This window comes from Physeter macrocephalus, chromosome 7, assembly GCF_002837175.3.
Source record: "Physeter macrocephalus isolate SW-GA chromosome 7, ASM283717v5, whole genome shotgun sequence".
In the NCBI taxonomy this organism is placed as follows: domain Eukaryota; kingdom Metazoa; phylum Chordata; class Mammalia; order Artiodactyla; family Physeteridae; genus Physeter; species Physeter macrocephalus.
This window is the reverse complement of record NC_041220.1, coordinates 145,712,245-145,727,606: the sequence shown is the minus strand read 5'-3', so window position 1 is coordinate 145,727,606 and position 15,362 is coordinate 145,712,245. Positions and strand designations below refer to the sequence as shown.

The window sequence follows — 15,362 nt, the reverse complement described above, 5'->3', positions numbered from 1 at the left end:
CCCAGAAACGTCCCGCAGGGGAGGGAACCAACAGAAACAAGCCAGCTTCAGAGAGGCCCAGGCTGGAGTGTCACCAAGGGCTAAACTAGGAACTGCTGGGCTAATCAGCTTAGGCCAACCAGCCCGTCTCTGCCCTTCCTCCTGCAGGGTTGTGGAGGGGAGAAGCTTGGCCGCGCCCGTTTCTCGCTCACCGTCTTGTCTTCTCTTGCAGCGGGTACAGAAGTTTGCAACGGCGGCCCGGCACCCCAGTCTTCCACCTGCTGCATCCTGTGAGCCGGTCAGCGGGCCCCCTGCCCCCTCACCCCACTGGGGCTGTGCCTCTAACCACTGGTACAAGAGGTTAAGAAGCTTGAGAAAATAACTGAAAACCATTTTGGATATTTTGAATTTTTTTAAGGTTTCTGTGTTTACGAACCAAAGCCAACTACGAACGATTTGAACAGTGTAGCCTACCTTACATTCATCCATCTTTTGGATGCATAGTAATAACCACCAAGATCTCCAAAAAGGGTCTGTGAACTGTGTGTCCGAAAGCACTGGGTGAATATATTCACGCTGCACGTGTATCTATGTGTATATGGGTGGAGAAATGGGTACATAGATGCCAATTCCCATCTCGTTTAGGAAAAAATATATGCACAAAAATTTAGAATAAAATCAACAGAAAACACACTGCCCTTTTTTATTTGGCGGAGGACGTTCACTTGTGACCAAGCACAAGATCCTGCCAGAAGGTGCAGGCTGTGAGAACAGCAGCGATCAGACTTGAGTGATCTGTGCAGAAAGCATCTGTAACAGACGCTGCCTGGGAGCTGCTCTGGACCGCGCTGACGGACCAGCGCCCGTGGGCTGCCCAAGTCCTCCTGCACCGCTGAGGTTTCCTTCATGGGAGCAAACACAGGCCTCCAAGGACCTAACTAATGGTCCTGAGCCAGGAAGAAAAGCCGAGTCAGACCCAAATGGGACAACGCAAGACTCACGCTTGAAATGCGTGCTAAATTACCTGATAGAAATTAAGGACTTTTAACTCATAACGTTAGCTCCAAAACAAATGTTTCCAGATACTGGAAACTCTTCTTGGCTGCAGCCTTGGCCAGAACTGCAAAGCCAACTGAGTTGTTTCAAGGCCGTTCAAGATGCTGCCAGCGCTCCCGGTGGCGGGGGGTGGGGGTGGGGGATGGACACGCCCCACAAAACCTTCAGCTCACAGTGGCACCTGGTGGTGACAAGGACCTGCGACTGGGGGCTCCTCCAGGTTCCCAGGGGGACCCAGTGCCAGCTACCCACCAACCTCAGGATACCCCAGGGGGTGTGCACCATCACGCACTCCAGCCTCACCTTAACTGAAAACGGGGCTGTACGCCACTTCTCACTTTCTCCTCACGTTTGCAGATGAACTCATCTGACAAATAAACTAGGGCTCTAAGCCTAGGCAATCTGCTCCTGGCACAAAACTGGGAACAGCAACTTCTGACACCAGGTCTGGGGATGAAAGGCCACAGCCACCAGGGGTGGAGTCTGCCGTCTGCTCAGGCACAGAGGCCTAAGCCCCCTGAACACCTAGCTGCACCCCAGCCTGGTCCTCAGGAGGCCACATCCCCTCCCTGGGGTCAAGAGCAGAATGTGCAGGAGGGCGATGGAAATCCAGGTCCCAACCGTAAAGGCATCAGGCCATCTCCACCCCCACCATCTGCAAAGCCTGCCCCTCCCCTGCCCATCCAAGGGTCTGGGCCAGGCTCGGAGCATAGAAGACCGAGCAGCGCTCACAACGCCTGGCCAGCCGTGTCTCCGCTACAGACTGCATCCTCTGGGCTCCGCCACAGACACCCCGGAGCAGGCGACGGAGGTTCTGTGCATCCCGCACGCTTTATGCACTGGCCACTGACTGGTTCTTCTGGAATCCCTCCCCATCCACACCCCACATAACCTGAGAAGGCAGGCAGGCACACAACTGCTCAGTCTGAGTCCAGAAACCCAACAAGCGGGGACAGTAAAGGCAAGTCAGAGAATCACACAGTACAGGAGGCTTTATTCACCCACACTGCTCCGGGGAAAGGCAGGCTCACTTTAATATGCTGTCCTCTCGGGCTGAAAGATTGGGATGAAAACAGACATGCCATTACACACTCGGGCCCTCCAAAGGGCCCACTTTCGACGTTGGGTGTTAAACCACCCACTATCTCATTCCACGGTGAGCCTGGCTACGCTCTGCTGCCACTCCCATCCTGGGCCTTCCTTATCCCTGCCCGTCCTGATGGGAACCTGCTGCCGCAGGCAGGGAGACGTGAGCCTAGGTCTGGTCCTGGGGCCTCTCTGAGGGTGGCAGACAGTTCACCTCCAAGGCCTAGGGGCCCAGGCCTCACTAAATGGAGTTACCACCGTGTACCCCCAACACCCACACCTGCTCTCCCGCCCGCTCCCCCAGAAGAGGACCCAGGGGCCAGGAGGGATCAGACGGCGGCCCTTCCCCCATGGGGGGCTCATCTGGAGCGGCAGCTGTGTCTAAAAACCCGGGAGGAGAGCAGATCTGGGAGACTGGGCAACACCAGTACCTTCTGCCAGCTCTCTCTCAATGCGTCTCTGCTCATCCTGCTTCTTTTTCTCCTCAGCTGCTATCCTCCTCTCCTCCTCTGCCCGGGGTTTCAGGTAATCTGTTAAAGGAAAGACAAGGGGAGGGATGATATTAATGAACTTTTTTACCGAAGCGCTGAGTAAAAGGAATTCAATCCACAAGCAAAGTCATCTTCGAGTGCACTGTGAACGCCACAAGTATCTGCTTTACCTAGATATACGCAAAGGCCTGACACTCACTCCTCAACAAAGAGCCCAACCCGGAGGGCAGCTACAGGGTCCCCGCTGCCACCCCAGGCGTCTTGCCAGCCCTCACTCAGGCCTCTGTGCTGCAAGGGGCTGCCCGGCCAAACTACACGCCTGCCGCGGCGGCGCTCAAGGGTCCAGCCCGCTCGGGTTTCTGGGTCTGGCGCCTCCCGCCCTGCCCCCTCTCCTGCCCGAGCGCGTCTACTGCCTGGCACCCGGGACCCCGCACCGTCTTCGGGAAGCCCCGTGAGCGCCCCGTGGGCTGGGACGGCTGTATCCGCCCGTGGTCACTCACTGTAGCGCTTGGCTCCGTAGGCCACGCCGAGGAACAAGGCGGAGTAACGGCCGAGCTGCGGGGAAAGGGTGGTCAGAACCGGCGGAGCGGAACCGGGGTCCGGAGGCTTTCTCAGCCCGCGGGGCGGGGGTCCTGGGAGCGGGGGACGGGTGAGGGAAAGGGGGGGCTCGCACCCGCGGCGTCTGGGGCCGATGCGGGGGGGTGGGAAATCGCAGCCTCCGGGTCGGGGCGCGGGGGGGTGAGAGAGGGGTGGTTGTCCCGCCGGGCGGAGGCCGGGCCGGAGGTCTCGAGCTCCACGGAGTCGCTCACGCGCGGGCCCACGCGGAGCCGAGCACCCGGCCGCGGCCGCGAAACCTAGTTCACCTTGATGAGCGGAGAAACCTGCACTGGCGGAACCATCTTGTCCGTGACCTTCGCACCGGAAGCACAACCTGGACCGAGGAGGACGCCGCAAGGGCCCGGAAAATGTTGGAGACGCAGAAGCTCACCGTGGGCGCATGCGCCGTCAGCAGCGAGAAGGCGCCGGAGCCGCCCCCTGGCGGCCGGAGGGAGAACGGCGCGCGCTCCCGTTCGCGGAGGGGTGACGTCACCAGGCGCGCGGCTCGCGACTGGCTCCGCATGCGCAGTGGCCCAGGCGGCACGTGCTGGTTCCCCAGAGCGGGTGCGACGCCTCCAGGCACTGACGTTTTCGGACCAGGTTGAGCACAAATCGAGGCCTGCACACCACAGGTACAAATATTTGAAAAGTATAAGTCCACATTACAAAGTGCGAAATAGAGTGCTCGCTATCCTCCCTCCCTGGGCTGTCCCGCCCCGCCCACTGCTGCAGTGCGGCCCCAGCCACGCCGAGGCTTGTCCAGGCCCGCAGCAGCCCCAGGTCAGCCCAGAGGACAGCCCAGGAAGGGGCTCGAGGCTCTGGTCAGGGAATCCGGGGTCCGGGTACAAAATGTAACCTGAGTGCAGGCCGGCTCCCAGCAGAGAGGGGTGGCCGTGGCCGGCCCCTCTGGGCTCACAGACAGGCCAGGCCGACCATGTGGCCTCCGAGTCGCTTCCCGGGACCGCACTGCCTGGGGTGCCCCCTCCTGCCACCCCCACCCCCGGTCCCGGACCCAGCGCCCCAGCAGAGCTAGAGCTTCCTCACCTTAGGAGCCTCTCCAGCAGAAGGGGGCTCAGGTCTTCCTGAGAAGGCCACCCTAGCAGAGCCTGCTCCCTCGGTCTCCCCGACTCCGGCGCTCAGGGTCATGCAGCCCCAAGCTTCAAGGTTCACATCAGACAGGCCCTCACTCTCACTTCTGCTGCCCTCTGCTGGGGAGGCAGAGGTTGCACTGGTGGGGTTCTCTGGCCCCCTCAGAGGAGAAGACTGTCTCCCCCAGATCTGTGGTCAGCTCCAGCGAAGACACAGCTGACCGAGCCCAGGTGTGCAAAGAGGCTGCCCAGAGATGGGCAGTGGTGGCCAGACAGCCTCCCAACTGAGCCTGCGGTGCTGACACATAGTTCCTATGGCAACGGGGCTTGGGGGTCTGGTGGGAGGACCCCCCCCCCATGCCCTGGGCCCTGCGCTGCTCCAGGCATAAACTCCCGGAGAACCGGGGCTGGGGGCTCACAAGCGTCCCCGCTCCACTGCTAGGGGCGATCACTTACGATTCTAAAGAGAACAGAATGCAGGGACCAAAATTCCAGGGCACGTAGAATGTGCTCAGTAAATCTGCACCAAGGGGAAGCCCCTCGGCAGCCACCAGGGGCCTGAGCAGATCCTGCTGCCCCTCCATTTGCTGGGGAGTCCTGGCTCTGGGCCTTCCACTGGGAAACTAGTAAATCACCTGTGCTCTTTCCTGGGCTGGGAGTGGGAACGCCAAGGCGGATCCTACAGGGCAGCCGGGCTCTTTTCTGAACCCTCTGAGGACTCCTGCCTGACACCCGTCCTCTGTGGCCTCTGCGGGGCCTGGGGTGGGGGGAGGGCTTCTTGACCCGCCCCCTCCCCACTCATTCCTTCCCAAGGAAGCTGTAAGCACACGTTGACTCCTCAAGGCACAAAGTAACCCTCCTCCACCGCCCACGTGCTGTGTGGCCTTGCTGAGCACCACTCCTCCACCTCTGTCTTGCCCTGGAGCAGCCGGACAGATGACCTCAGGAGGCAAATGTGTTTTCCCTTCCCTGGGTTTTAAAATAAACCAGATTCCTCAGCAACTCCTTTTTCCAGAATCAAAAATAAATTTCTCTGGGGCTGAAGGTGGGGCCAGAGTGCTGGTGGGGGGACCACATACCAGTAGCTTCCACGGTGCGGGGGGGAGTGGCGGCCAGCGGAGGGCACGCACAGGCCCAGGAACACACGCTTACGGAAACCGCCCAGGGAAGACCCCTGGAGCTGGGGAGACCCACATTGGCCCAGAGTCCTTCCTGGGGACTGCGGGGGCGGGGGTCGGGGGGGGCCATCCAACCTGGCTCAGGACGCAGGGGCCGCCTGCTGACACCGCTGCACCTGTCAGGGCCAGCTGTCCGTGCTGAATCCCGATATTCTCCCAGGAGCCAGGCTCTGCGGCTATCTTTAGAGCTGTACTCAGACCGAGGCCGGCCGCAGGGCACCTCCCCAGGGGCTCAGCTAGCCTCTTCTGGCCCTCCCCGAGTCTGGGTCTCCTGAGCACAGACCCCATGGGCCTACCCCTCTCGGTGTGCTGTTCCCCACTCCCGCAGCCCGGCCGAGGTCCATCCCGGCGTCGCACCCAGGCCCGCCCGGCTGGGAGTGATCGGGTTCCTGCGCAGCCCAGGCCCAGGTGTCCCACATCGGTCACACGTTAGCCCTCCAGGGGTCCTCCAGACAGAGCCCCCAGGAGCCCCCAGGTCCCTCCAGGCGGGTCACGCACCCCCCCCAGCCACGTTCCTCATGGTGAGCTGGCCCCGGGATCGCGGATGGCAGCACCTCAGGAGCAGCACGTGACAGAGGGCGTGCGCCCCTCGTCTTGCAGCGCAGCAGGTGCTGTGTGGTTCAGAGATGTGCCCCTGAGGACCCCCACCCAGTGATTGCAGCGCATCCGATCCCCACCCAGACCTGGCCCCGGAGGCTCAGAAAACATTTTCTCCACGTATGAAACTGGAATCCCATCTGCCCAATTCATCTACCCACTGGCCTCCTCCTGCTCGGCCTGCAGACCCACCACCCCATCCCTTCCTGCCACTAACTCTGTACTTCCCCACCACCAAGGACCAGGGCATCTTCTCCCTGACTTTGTGGTGGCCTCCAACATCTGGCACCACCAGCGGGCACCTGGGCCAGGTTCCCTCCCCAGACTCTGCCCCTGGGGCCATGGTGTAGCAGGAAGATCTGGCTGAGTGCTGGGCCCAGCCCAGCCCATATGGGCCATCCTCCATCCCAGAAATGTCATCCCCCTCTGAGGGCCAGGCAAGGAGCTCCCTGCCGTGGGGACAGGAGGGCTGGCCCCAGGGCTGGGGTCAGGGCCTGGGACGCCTCTGCCACCAAGGCGGGGAGGCCAGGGCAGACAGACATACTCGGGGAACGCTTGCTGACTGGCCACCGGGGTCATTCACAGTAACTCTGTGCAAGTCTGGGAAAGGTGCCCCTTCCTCTGGCTCCCACAGTCCCCAGGCCCTTGACCCATGTGCAGGTCACCCCAGAGATGCACAGGAGCCAGGAGAACACAGGCTCCAGGGTGGGGGCAGGCGGGGAGGTGCCCGGAGGCTGGAGGTCTATGGGGCCAGCAGGATGGGGGCGTCTGACTCACTGCTGGCTGCCAGAGCTTGCTCTGCAGTTGCCCAGTCCCCCGGGTGGCCCTGAGCCTGTCCTTGTAGGGAGTGGCATCCAGAGTCTGAGCTGTCCTGGGGGACTGGGAGGGACTTAAGACGGGCGACCTCAGCAGGGAGGGCCCAGACCACTGCACCGGGCAGACCCAGGCATGGTGAGCGCGTCTGTACCTGATGTGCGTGTGTGACCGCGTGGATGGGGGTGTGTGCACGTGTCACACGCAGGAGTGTGCTCTGCCCGATTACGTGTGCACACAAGTTGAGCTTGTGCACGTGTGTGAGGGTCTCTGCCTGTGCTGGGGTTTGGGGGAGGTCTGTGCCCTATGACAGCCCTGGTGACAGCCTGGGGCTGGAAGGTGGCGGTCCTGGCCTTCACCCTAGTGGGATCCCCAGAACAAGCCCTGCCACCTTCTGGCCGCCGGCATGGTTCATTTGCTCCCTGGTCCTCCTGGCTGGACTGCAGACTGAGCACGGCATAGTTCAGGGGGCACCCTGGGTGCTGTGCTCTGTCAGGGGCCCCCCAGGGGTCCCTCGACCATGCCAAGCACCTGCAGCTGCCCCAGCCCAGGGACACGGGCTTGGGGCCTCCTGCAGCCCCAAATGCCATGGTCCACCCATCCTCTGCATTAAGTCTCCCCAAATGCCTGGGTGCCCCCAAGGAGACCCTCGGGAAGGCTGGGGGACCCTGAGCCTTGGTGTTCTCATCTCAGGCCAGCAGGAAGACCAAGAAGAAGGAAGGGGGGGCCCTGCGGGCTCAGAGGGCATCATCCAATGTCTTCTCCAGCTTTGAGCAGGCCCAGATCCAGGAGTTCAAGGAGGTGAGGCCCTGCTCTTGTATGGGGAACCCCTCCACCCAGAAGCTCATGCGTGAGGGGTCCCCTGGGGAATGTAACGCAGGTGACAAGACCCTCGATCCAGAGCCAGGAAAGGGGGCGCCTGCCCTCACTCGGGGCAGCCCAGTGAACCTGGCCTCGGTTCCAGGCGTTCACACTCATAGACCAGAACCGAGACGGCTTCGTTGACAAGGAGGACCTGAAGGACACCTACGCCTCCCTGGGTATGTGCCCCAGGGGCAGAACCCCAGCCCAGCACCCCAACGCCCCGCCCTCCGGCTCCAGGAGCGCCCTCCGGTCCCCGAGAGCCCCGCTGCGCTCCTCGGCCCAAAGCCTGACCCGGCTCCCGTGGGCGCTGAGGGGGAGGTGGGCCTCTCCTGGGGAGAAATTGCCCTCTCGTTTGATCAGAGCTGGCAGAGAGCATCATGGGAGGGTGGCACAGCCCGAGCACGGGCATCCCGGAGCGGGAGGCGGGGTAAGGAGCTCGAGGAAGGGGCTGATGCCTCTGTGAGGGGGGTGGGGCTGGCGCTCCCACCCCAGGCACGGTAAGGAGGCCCAGGAATGGGGCTGGGAGAGGCAGGGCGGCCCGCCGTGCTCCCCCGAAGAGCCACAGGCTCGTCCTTTGCGGGCGGCGCGGCCCAGCCCGCGGGCCTCCCTCGCCCCCACCTGGGGCGGCTGTCCTCAGCCTGAGGCGGCCCTGCCCTCGGAGCTGGGGCGGGGGCAGGCTGGTTTCTACCTGGGGGGTGCCCGCCTTTCCTCCAGGCCCCCTCACACCCAGGTAACAGATCACAGGCCTTCTGGCTCCCCTCCCCCCTCAGTCCACCTCCCGGGGCTGGGGTGCAGAACCTGCATCCCCCACGCCTGGGCCAAGGGTGCCTGCACTGGCTCACCTCCCTCTCTCCGGTCTCCCCATCTTCGTTCTGGGGTTGCCTGGAGAATGATGGAGGGGGGCGGCCCCGTGGGGCACCTGTATGGACCACAAGGCAGCCAGGGCAGGCGACACTCCTGCCCTGTGACCCCACCCCCACCCCCGACGTCTGCAACAGGCAAAACCAACGTCAAGGACGAGGAGCTGGACGCCATGCTCACGGAGGCCTCGGGGCCCATCAACTTCACCATGTTCCTCAACATGTTTGGGGAGAAGCTGAGCGGTGAGTGCCGGGCCAGCCCGCGGGTCTGCCAGCGCGGTGTGCGCGCTTACTTGGTTCCAAGCACTTAGAGATCCACACGTCTCACATAAAAACCCAAATTTGCAGATCTCTTGAAAAGCCCCAGGACCTGGCATTCTGGGACCCACCTCTGTGGGGCCCCGTCAGCCCCCCAGGGTGGGTGAGCTGACAGCCCAGACCCACCTCTTCACCCACTGATGGGGGCCTCTGTCCCTCACTGAGAATTCGCCCAGCTCTGGGCCTAGCGGGACCCAAGGGACCCCGAGAACAGTACCCCTGGGGTGGGAGCTGAGGGTCTCCCAGGTGCTCAGAGTGGGAAGGCCATTCAGGGCACTGAGTGGGCAAGGGCGTGGACCCCAAGACGCCCAGGACTCAAGGCCTCCTGTGGGCAGGCACGGATGCCGAGGAGACCATCCTCAACGCGTTCAAGATGCTGGACTCCGCCGGCAAAGGCAGCATCAACAAGGACTAGTAAGTGTGGCCGCAGGCGCCCGGGCATCACCAGGGTAGGAGGAGTGCCAACCCCCCCGCCCAGCTTTCAGGTCCGGATTGCCCTGCCCGGGATCCTGAGTGCCTCAGGGTAACCGAGGGCACGATCAGCCCTACCCATACGGGGCCGGTGGTCACTGCCGTTCAGACCATCGCTGGGTCTTTAGCCCCTTTGGGGGCTACTTCAGCCAGGCAACGTGAACGGACCTATTCGGTGTGCCAGGCACTGGCCCCCAGGGGTGTGGGGGTCAGGGAAGGCTCCCTGTGGGCACCCCCCCACCCCACCCCAGTGCCCAGGACTCACCCGGAGCCAGGCTCCCAAGAGGCACCTGCCCTGTGAGCGGGTGGGATTGAAGGGGGGCACACCCACCTCGGAGCAGCCCTGTCCCCCCCATGTGGACCCGTCACGGGGCTCCCCCGGGGCCACCCCTCCAGTTCAGGGCCATGCCTTCTCCAGAGCAGCCTAATTTGGCCCCTCCCTCCTGTCCTCAGCATCAGGCAGCTGCTCATGTCCCAGGCCGACAAGATGACTGCTGAGGAGGTCTGTCCCCTCACCCCCACCCCACCTCCTTCCCCAAGGCCCTCTGTGAAACCCAAGCATGGCTCTCAGGGCCCTGGGGGCTCAGGAGGGGGATGTGCCTCGGCCCCCAGAGGCTGCAGCCTTGGGGAGGGTGGGATGCCCGGTGTCCAGGAGGGGAGACACCCGCCCCGGCCCCAACCCTTGCTCTGCAGGGCCTCCCCCCACTTCCTTCCCCCCAAGCACAGAAACAAGACAGAGCCTGGGGTCCAGTTCCTGTAATTAACTCACCTGCTGGCTGCGGCCTCGGGGACCCTCCCACTCCCTCCCACCCCTGCCTGGGCCTCACGACCCCCACCAAACTCGCAGGTTGACCAGATGTTCCAGTTCTCCACCATCGACGCGGCAGGCAACCTGGATTACAAGGCACCGAGCTACGTGCTCACCCACGGGGAGGAAGAGGAGTGAGGGGCACCCCCACCCCCTGGGCTGTGGCCAGTTCAGTAAACGTGAACCCACCAACCAGCCAGCGAGTGTCTCTTGCGGGGGGAGAAGGGGTCCCCCTGGGGGTGGGAGTGTCCATGAGGGCAGAAGGGCCTTCAGGGGGTGGGAGCGTCTGCCTGGGGCCCACCCTGTGCTTCCAGCCCAGCCTGGCCCCACCTGCTCTCCCCACCTGTGCTAGCGCCTGGCTGGGGGGCTGCTCATTCAGGGCTCAGCAGAGGTTGAGCATGGCTCTGGGATAGGCTTCTTCAAGGAAGGCCTTCCCCACACCTGTCCACTCCAGACTCAGCCATGCTGGGGCCCTCAGAACCCCCAGCTCACTCAGCGCCCCTCAGCCGTGCCCCCAGGCCAGGCCAGCCTCCCCATACGCAGCCGCTGCCCCAGCCAGCCTGGGTCCGGCCTGGCCGCTGGAGCGCCCCGCCCGGTCAGCGGCCTCTTGTCTACACAGCGGCAGCTCTCCTGGCTACATCCACAGGGAGTCCCCTGGGCCAGACTGCCTGTGTTTGAGGACCCCGGGCCCCCCGGATGCTGGCACCGTCCTGGCCTCAGGTGTGACTGGTGCAGCCGAGGGGACCAGGGCCTGCCTCTCCTGGCCGCCCCTTCACGTCCCCAGGCCCGCTTCTCATCACACCAAATGCTCCCCGGCCTCTGGTCCGCTGCAGGGGCCCCATGACATCTCGGAGGACTCCCGGGGGGAGGGAGGCAGAGCCAGGAGCACCGGCTCCAGGAGGGGCTCCTGGGGCCGGGGGTGGGGCCGCGGTGGGGCCTCGGGGGGTGGCTGCCGAGGTTGCTGGGCGCACGTCCTCCTGGATGGAGGGGCTGGCGTCGGCCTCGGCCTGCAGGCGCCGGTATGGGGTGGGGAGGAAGAGCACCCCAAGGCAGCTGAAGAGGACGCACAGGCCGGCCATCAGCAGCGTGGACACTGGGGAGACGTGGCCCAGCTCTGCCGAGGCTCCCCAAGTGCCAGAGTGCCCGCCCGGGTGCAGGGGACCCGGGACCCCACCAACCGTGACCTCAGAGTGAGCCCGGGGACAGACCCTGTCCCGGCCCCAAAGGTGGGTTCACAGCCCTGAGTCCCGAGGTCACCGCACCAGGTCTGGGGACGTGGGCGTGCAACACGCCGTCTCTCTGGCGGCCGACCCCACTGCCGTCTCTCTCACGCTCTCGGTCTCGGTCTCTGTCTCTCTCACTCTCCGACTCTCCCTGTCGCTCTTTGATCTCATTTCAAAACCAGTCACATAGGGGTTAGAGGTTGAGCTCTCCTAAGGGCCTCAGGGCTGCTCCCACCAGGCTGAGCCTGAGGTTCGGCCTGTTGCCCTCTGACCCCACCCCGACGCCCCCAACCCCCGCCGTGGGTGCCCTGCCCCCGCCCACCAAGGACAGCGGAAGTCGCCAAGAGGCCCATGGAGGGGAGATTCCCAGGGCTGGGTGGGGGCCGACCTGCTGGCCTGCGCCCTCGGAGCCCCACAGGCTGCGGCCCTCACCCTGCAGGCCAGCACACGGCAGGCGCTCAGGTCACGTGCTGTGTGGCCTGGGGGGTTGAGGGGAGGGTCTCTGGGACCCCAGGGAAGCGTTGGGGGATGGGCATCCACCCCAGCACGAGGACCAGGCCACAGGGAAGGAGCACTCGACAGCCAGCTGCATGGTGACAGGCGCCGCTGAGAAGCAAAGAGCCCCAGCAGCGAGCAGGTGGCGGCCAGCACAACGGTCTGTCCCCCCAGCTGGGACACCTGGGGGCAGCGAGCCGCATAGACGGATGCGGCAGGAGCCAGATGTGCCACAGCCCTAGACGCCCAGACCCAGCCAGGCCCTGCACCGGGGGGTCGGGGCCGTGCCCAAGGTCGGAGAGGCCATGCAGCCTGTCCCACTCAGGGCCCAGCCCAACGAGCAGTGCCTGGGCCGGAGTGGGTCTGGATGTCCGTTACGGCCGACCTGCCAACTCCCCCACCCCGGGGCACCCCACCTGGACTCGTGCAAGGTGGTCTCGGCTCAGAGGACTCTCACCAGGGCAAAGGCCACGCAGACCAGAGATGTCAGGCAGAGGCCGATCTTGACAGCTCCAGTGAAATGCTTGGTCCGGTCCACATACAGGCCAAGAGGCAGTGCCCTCAAGACCCCAAACGCAATGAAGGGAGCCCCACAGAGGCCTGCAAATTCCTGGAGGAGGAGAGGAGGCGGGGGCACCCTGTCATCTGGGCCCCAGGAGGAGGCCCTCATCCTTAGGATGTACGCCGTCACCGGGGAGCCCACGGCAGCGTCACTGAACGGAGCCTGAGGCCCAGGCAGGATGACACGGAAGGCTTGGCTGCACCATTGGCTGGGGGAAGAGGTGTCCTCCCCTGGAGGTGCCATTTCCCTGTGTTACGCCCACCCAGAAACTCAACAATTGCTAGAGAAAGGGCCTGGCTACTGCAGACACCCCTCAGTGCCAGTCACCCCTGAAAAACTGGGAACACGAGGGGCCCGAACACACCCAGGGCTGATGCAGACAGTGGAGGGCACGGCCAGAGATGCTATGAGCAGAGCAAGGCCCTCTCCTCTGCATCTCCAACATCAGAGGGGCCCACGGGGCTGGGGTGGGCGGGGTATGGGGGAAAGCGCCACACGAAATCCCAGTGGAACACACTTGGGCTCTGCCAGCACCCCCTCCCCACAGCCACCACCCCACTGTCTGCAGACACAAATTTTCACACAGCATCTCAGTAGCGCCCACATCACCCCGTCCAGGTGTGGAAACCCAGCGCCTGGGGAGGTCATGGGCCATTCCACAGCCACCAGCGGGAGACCAGCGGCGGAAAAGAGCCTGTGGGGTAACAGGCCCCCAAAGCTCCGTCCTGCCACGGGGCCCTCAGGGCGGGGTCGGCACCCACATTGGAGTAGCCGTTCACGCAGAGGATCTGCTCCAGGAGGGACGAGAAGCTGGAGAAGATGCCAATGCTGCCCCCAAAGCATGCGGCCAGGGGCCAGGATGACGTAGGCCATGTTCCTTGCGAGCTAAAGGGGAGGGGCATTAGGTAGTAGAGTCATTTTCACAATGTTGATTCTTCCGATCCAAGAACATGGTATATCTCTCCATCTATTTGTATCATCTTTAATTTCTTTCATCAGTGTCTTATAATTTTCTGCATACAGGTCTTTTGTCTCCTTAGGGAGGTTTATTCCTAGTCATTTCAAGTTAATCTGTAACTTATAATTCCCTGATACTGAAAATGTTGTCAAGTTTCTAATTAATGTGTCAAAAACATGAATAGCATGCTCAAGTCTTACTTGTGTTGAAAAGAGACTTATTCTTACATATCCTTCTAGTTACCACCCTATCTCTGCCCTTCTTTTTACAGCCCAAGCTTTTTGGAAATGGTTTACACTTATTGTTCAACATCCTTACACACCATTTAAAAGAGTCACAAGGGACAGACTTTAACTCTAGGTGGAAATGTCTAAAGTTCTTAAGTTTGTAAAGCTGATTGTTCAAACTAAGCTGTGCAAATTTCTGTTTGTGCTAAAATATAGAGGGAGTCCCTGCTGGGTGTCTCCCATGCCTGGAAGTGCCAAGCAGTAACCAGTCACATACTCCAGGAGATCTCAAAGAGTATGTCAGATACAGATCGTTGATTAAAGGGTTGAGAGGTGCAGACTTCTGGTGCCATCTCTATGTTCCAATAGGGAATAGCAACCATGGAATCAATTAAGTGAGCTAAATTATTAGCCCAAGATATTAGGCTCCTCTGAAAATTATCACAAATTCTAAGACTGTGCTTAGGCAGCTGTTCAAGAAGGATATGGTGATTTGGTAGCCACAAGTGACTCCATTGTCAACAGTGAAAGAAGAGTAACACTTTAGGTCCTAAGATATGTCTCAGGTAACTGTTCCTGGCTTCTATTCCCAGTCCTGCATAGCAAGTCTTCTTGCCATGGTCCCTAATAATTACCTTGCTATTAGTTGCAATGGATAATTTTCAACATATATTCTTACTTAAATCCTTTATAGCTATTGGCATTTTCTGCAACATCCTTCTCGAAGTTCTCCCCCACCTTGGCTTTGTTGATATATTGATTAAAAATATTTTAATACATACATTCTTGATGTTATCTTTAATATGCATTTCATGAAAACAGACCTCTAATCATCATCATCACCATCATCATCATTATCATCACTATTATAGGTACTAATATAGATTACCAGTTTGAATAATATTTCTAAACATTCTGAGAACTTCCTATACCCTAGGTACTCCATTAATAGTTAACTAACAATGTATAACATTCAATCCTTACCACATGAGGTAGTTACCATGAGGTAGTTCTCATGGTTACACCCCACATCCAATCACAATTATTATCTACCTACCATATTTACGTCTATTAAACATGCCATTTTTCTTTACATCCTTTTTAATGCCACTACCCTAGTTGAAGTCCTTAACATTTCTCACAAATATTACCATAAGCCTCTCCTTTCAAATTTCTATGCCTCTAGTCTTATCCCTCTTCTAATGTATTCTCTACAAAAAGACTGGTATCAGGGCTTCCCTGGTGGTGCAGTGGTTGAGAGTCCGCCTGCCGATGCAGGGGACACGGGTTCGTGCCTCGGTCCGGGAAGATTCCACGTGCCGCGGAACGGCTGGGCCCATGAGCCATGGCCACTGAGCCTGCGCTTCCGGAGCCTGCGCTCCGCAACGGGAGAGACCAGAGCAGTGAGAGGCCCACATACTGGAAAAAAAAAAATCTAGAAACAATAAATGCTGGAGAGGGTGTGGAGAAAAGGGAACCCTCGTGCACTGTTGGTGGGAATGTAAATTGATACAGCCACGATGGAGAACAGTATGGAGGTTTCTTAAAAAACTAAAAATAGAACTACCATACGACCCAGCAATCCCACTACTGGGCATATACCCTGAGAAAACCATAATTCAAAAAGAGTCATGTACCAAAATGTTCATTGCAGCTCTATTTACAATAGCCAGGACATGGAAGCAACCTAA

General features: G+C 60.7%; 4 protein-coding genes across 5 annotated transcripts in view; 2 read left to right on the top strand and 2 right to left on the bottom strand.

Annotated features, from left to right (window-relative positions):
- The window catches only part of PDE6B (phosphodiesterase 6B), a 29,031-nt gene extending 28,367 nt beyond the window's left edge, over positions 1–664 (top strand). Inside the window, exon 22 of the mRNA XM_007114147.2 lies at positions 212–664. Coding sequence (XP_007114209.1) covers positions 212–273 — 62 coding nt within the window. The 3' untranslated portion in view covers positions 274–664. The remainder of the gene's footprint in view (positions 1–211) is intronic.
- A 1,348-nt stretch (positions 665–2,012) lies between these two features.
- Positions 2,013–5,560, bottom strand: ATP5ME (ATP synthase membrane subunit e). 2 transcript variants are annotated; one of them, XR_008617948.1, is made up of 6 exons: positions 5,377–5,560; positions 4,254–4,414; positions 3,476–3,828; positions 3,113–3,167; positions 2,553–2,651; positions 2,013–2,088 (listed from the first exon to the last, which is right to left on the bottom strand). XR_008617948.1 is itself a non-coding variant. In XM_024119162.3 (4 exons), the coding sequence occupies exons 1-4, from the start codon at positions 3,509–3,511 to the stop codon at positions 2,063–2,065; spliced, it is 216 nt and encodes a 71-aa protein (XP_023974930.1). In that variant the 5' UTR covers positions 3,512–3,612; the 3' UTR covers positions 2,013–2,062. The 2 variants fall into 2 exon arrangements, 1 of the variants encoding a protein (XP_023974930.1); XM_024119162.3 differs by lacking the exons at positions 4,254–4,414; positions 5,377–5,560 and having other exon boundaries at positions 3,476–3,612.
- A 1,631-nt stretch (positions 5,561–7,191) lies between these two features.
- On the top strand, positions 7,192–10,389 carry MYL5 (myosin light chain 5). The gene is made up of 7 exons (XM_028492579.1): positions 7,192–7,248; positions 7,579–7,686; positions 7,850–7,925; positions 8,748–8,852; positions 9,263–9,341; positions 9,852–9,900; positions 10,246–10,389. Exons 1-7 carry the CDS (start codon positions 7,192–7,194, stop codon positions 10,342–10,344), a joined length of 573 nt encoding a protein of 190 aa, XP_028348380.1. The 3' UTR covers positions 10,345–10,389.
- Positions 10,377–15,362, bottom strand: part of SLC49A3 (solute carrier family 49 member 3) — a 7,068-nt gene continuing 2,082 nt past the window's right edge. The window contains 8 exon segments of the mRNA XM_028492577.1: positions 10,377–10,439; positions 11,178–11,299; positions 11,469–11,595; positions 11,992–12,044; positions 12,047–12,107; positions 12,382–12,534; positions 13,248–13,343; positions 13,345–13,371. Of these exon segments, the coding sequence (XP_028348378.1) occupies positions 10,377–10,439; positions 11,178–11,299; positions 11,469–11,595; positions 11,992–12,044; positions 12,047–12,107; positions 12,382–12,534; positions 13,248–13,343; positions 13,345–13,371 (702 nt within the window).

What these genes read in the sequence shown, in the direction of transcription:
- ATP5ME (XM_024119162.3), bottom strand. Translation starts at nt 3,511, where the DNA reads ATGGTTCCGCCAGTGCAGGTTTCTCCGCTCATCAAG. An exon ending in AGGTTTCTCCGCTCATCAAG is followed by an intron (nt 3,168 to 3,475) that starts GTGAACTAGGTT and finishes CTTTCCCCGCAG; the next exon opens with CTCGGCCGTTACTCCGCCTT. An exon ending in TGAGAGAGAGCTGGCAGAAG is followed by an intron (nt 2,089 to 2,552) that starts GTACTGGTGTTG and finishes CCAATCTTTCAG; the next exon opens with CCCGAGAGGACAGCATATTA.
- MYL5 (XM_028492579.1), top strand. Translation starts at nt 7,192, where the DNA reads ATGACAGCCCTGGTGACAGCCTGGGGCTGGAAGGTGGCGGTCCTGGCC. An exon ending in GTTTGGGGAGAAGCTGAGCG is followed by an intron (nt 8,853 to 9,262) that starts GTGAGTGCCGGG and finishes TCCTGTGGGCAG; the next exon opens with GCACGGATGCCGAGGAGACC. An exon ending in GGCAGCATCAACAAGGACTA is followed by an intron (nt 9,342 to 9,851) that starts GTAAGTGTGGCC and finishes TCCTGTCCTCAG; the next exon opens with CATCAGGCAGCTGCTCATGT.